Here is a 2,349-nt window from a genome sequence, read left to right on the forward strand (position 1 = left end):
CACCCCGGCCGAACTCCAGGAGCCAGAACCACCCACAGAACAAACCCCACAGGGGCGGCCTGGACCTCACCTGGATCTCCAGGGCTTTGGGAATGGGATGGAACCACAGCCCTTGCTAAGAAGGACCAAAGGAGGAGATTCCATGGATAAAACTCAAGGATTTGGGATTGCTTTTGAGGCAATTCACCCTTGAATCCAAGTTCCAACCCTGCCGAACTCCAGGAGCCAGAACCACCCACAGAACAAACCCCACAGGGGCGGCCTGGACCTCACCTGGATCTCCAGGGCTTTGGGAATGGGATGGATCCACAGCCCTTCCAAAGGTGGAGGAGATTCCACAGATAAAACTCAAGGATTTGGGATTGATTTTGAGGAAATTATCTGTGGAGTCCAAGTTCCAACCCTGCCAAATTCCAGGAGCCAGAAGTGCCCATGGAACAAACCCCGTGGGGGCCACATTGACTGGGATCTCCAAGGCTTTGGGAATGGGTTGGATCTGCAACCCTTAAAAAGTTGGAGGAGATTCCATGGGTGAAACTCAAGGATTTAGGATTGATTTTGAGGAAATTATCCCTGGAATCCAAGTTCCAACCCTGCCAAATTCCAGGAGCCAGAACCACCCACGGAACAAACTTCACGGGGGCAGCCTGCACCTCAGCTGGGTCTCCAGGGCTTTGGGAATGGGATGGACCCACAACCCTTCCAAAGGTGGAGGAGATTCCACGGGTGAAACTCAAAGATTTGGGGTTGGTTTTGAGGCAATTCACCCTTGAATCCAAGTTCCAACCCTGCCAAACTCCAGGAACCAAAAGGGAACAAACCCCATGGGGTGGTCACATTGACTGGGATCTCCAGGGCTATGAGAACGGGATGGATCCACAGCCCTTCCAAAGTTGGAGGAGATTCCATGGATAAAACTCAAGGATTTAGGATTGATTTTAAGGAAATTATCCCTGGAATCCAAGTTCCAACCCTGCCAAACTCCAGGAACCAGAATCCCCCATGTAAATAAACAAAACACCGCCGCGGTCGCCACCCTCACCTGTATCTCCAGGGCTTTGGGAATGGGATGGAACCACAACCCTTGCTAAGAAGGACCAAAGGAGGGGATTCCATGGATAAAACTCAAAGATTTGGGGTTGATTTTGAGGAAATTATCCCTGGAATCCAAGTTCCAACCCTGCCAAACTCCAGGAGCTGGAATCCCCCATGGAAAAAGAAAAACAACAAACCATGGTCGCCACATTGAAGAGGATCTCCAGGGCTTTGGGAATGGGATGGACCCACAACCCTTCCAAAGGTGGAGGAGATTCCACGGGTGAAACTCAAAGATTTGGGGTTGGTTTTGAGGCAATTCACCCTTGAATCCAAGTTCCAACCCTGCCAAACTCCAGGAACCAAAAGGGAACAAACCCCATGGGGTGGTCACATTGACTGGGATCTCCAGGGCTATGAGAACGGGATGGATCCACAGCCCTTCCAAAGTTGGAGGAGATTCCATGGGTGAAACTCAAGGATTTAGGATTGATTTTGAGGAAATTATCCCTGGAATCCAAGTTCTGACCCTGCCAAACTCCAGGAACCAGAATCCCCCACGTAAATAAACAAAACACCGCCGCGGTCGCCGCCCTCAACCTGTATCTCCAGGGCCTTGAGCCGGTGCCGGTGGTTGCGGAGCTCCTCCTGGAGCTCGGAGATGAGCTCCCGCAGCTCCAGGATCTGCTGCTTGCGCTCCTCGTTCTCGTGGAGCCAGTAGGAGACCTCGTCGGTGCAGCGGAACAGGTCCGGGCAGCGCTGCTCGTCGCCCTGCGGCAGCGTGGCCACGACGCGGCACCGCCCGTCCGGCGGATTTCTCCAGGGATTGGCGGATCAGAGCGGCCAAGAGGAGGACGAGGAGGAGGGAGAGCAAGGCGGATTTTTCCGGTTGGGATCCCATTGGGCGGCTCCAAGTTGACTCTGCGATCCCTGGGAAATTCGCGATTTATTTCCCAAAATCCTGGGAAGTTTAGATTTGTTTCCCACAATCCCGGGAAATTCAGATTTATTTCCCACAATCCTGGAAAATTCGGATTTATTTCCCACAATTTCGGGAAATTCAGATTTGTTTCCCACAATCCCCAGGAAATTCAGATTTATTTCCCACAGTTGTGGAAAATTCAGATTTATTCTCCACAATCCCAGGAAATTCAGATTTATTTCCCAAAATCCCAGGAAATTCGGGTTTATTTCCCACAATCCTGGAAAATTTGGATTTTTTTTCCCACAATCCTGGGAAATTCTGATTTATTTCCTATAATCCCAAGAAACGTGGAATTATTTCCCACAATCCAGGGAAATTTAGATTTAATT

At 50.6% G+C, this 2,349-nt stretch overlaps 1 protein-coding gene across 1 annotated transcript in view; it reads right to left on the minus strand.

Moving 5' to 3' along the window:
- The window catches only part of LOC102031693 (angiopoietin-4-like), a gene marked incomplete at its 5' end in the record, with an annotated part of 19,538 nt that extends 17,690 nt beyond the window's left edge, over positions 1–1,848 (minus strand). Inside the window, one exon of the mRNA XM_031065239.1 lies at positions 1,636–1,848. Coding sequence (XP_030921099.1) covers positions 1,636–1,848 — 213 coding nt within the window. The remainder of the gene's footprint in view (positions 1–1,635) is intronic.
- Positions 1,849–2,349: the final 501 nt, after the last annotated feature.

The sequence above is a fragment of the Geospiza fortis genome, unplaced genomic scaffold, assembly GCF_000277835.1.
Source record: "Geospiza fortis unplaced genomic scaffold, GeoFor_1.0 scaffold355, whole genome shotgun sequence".
Lineage (NCBI taxonomy): Eukaryota > Metazoa > Chordata > Aves > Passeriformes > Thraupidae > Geospiza > Geospiza fortis.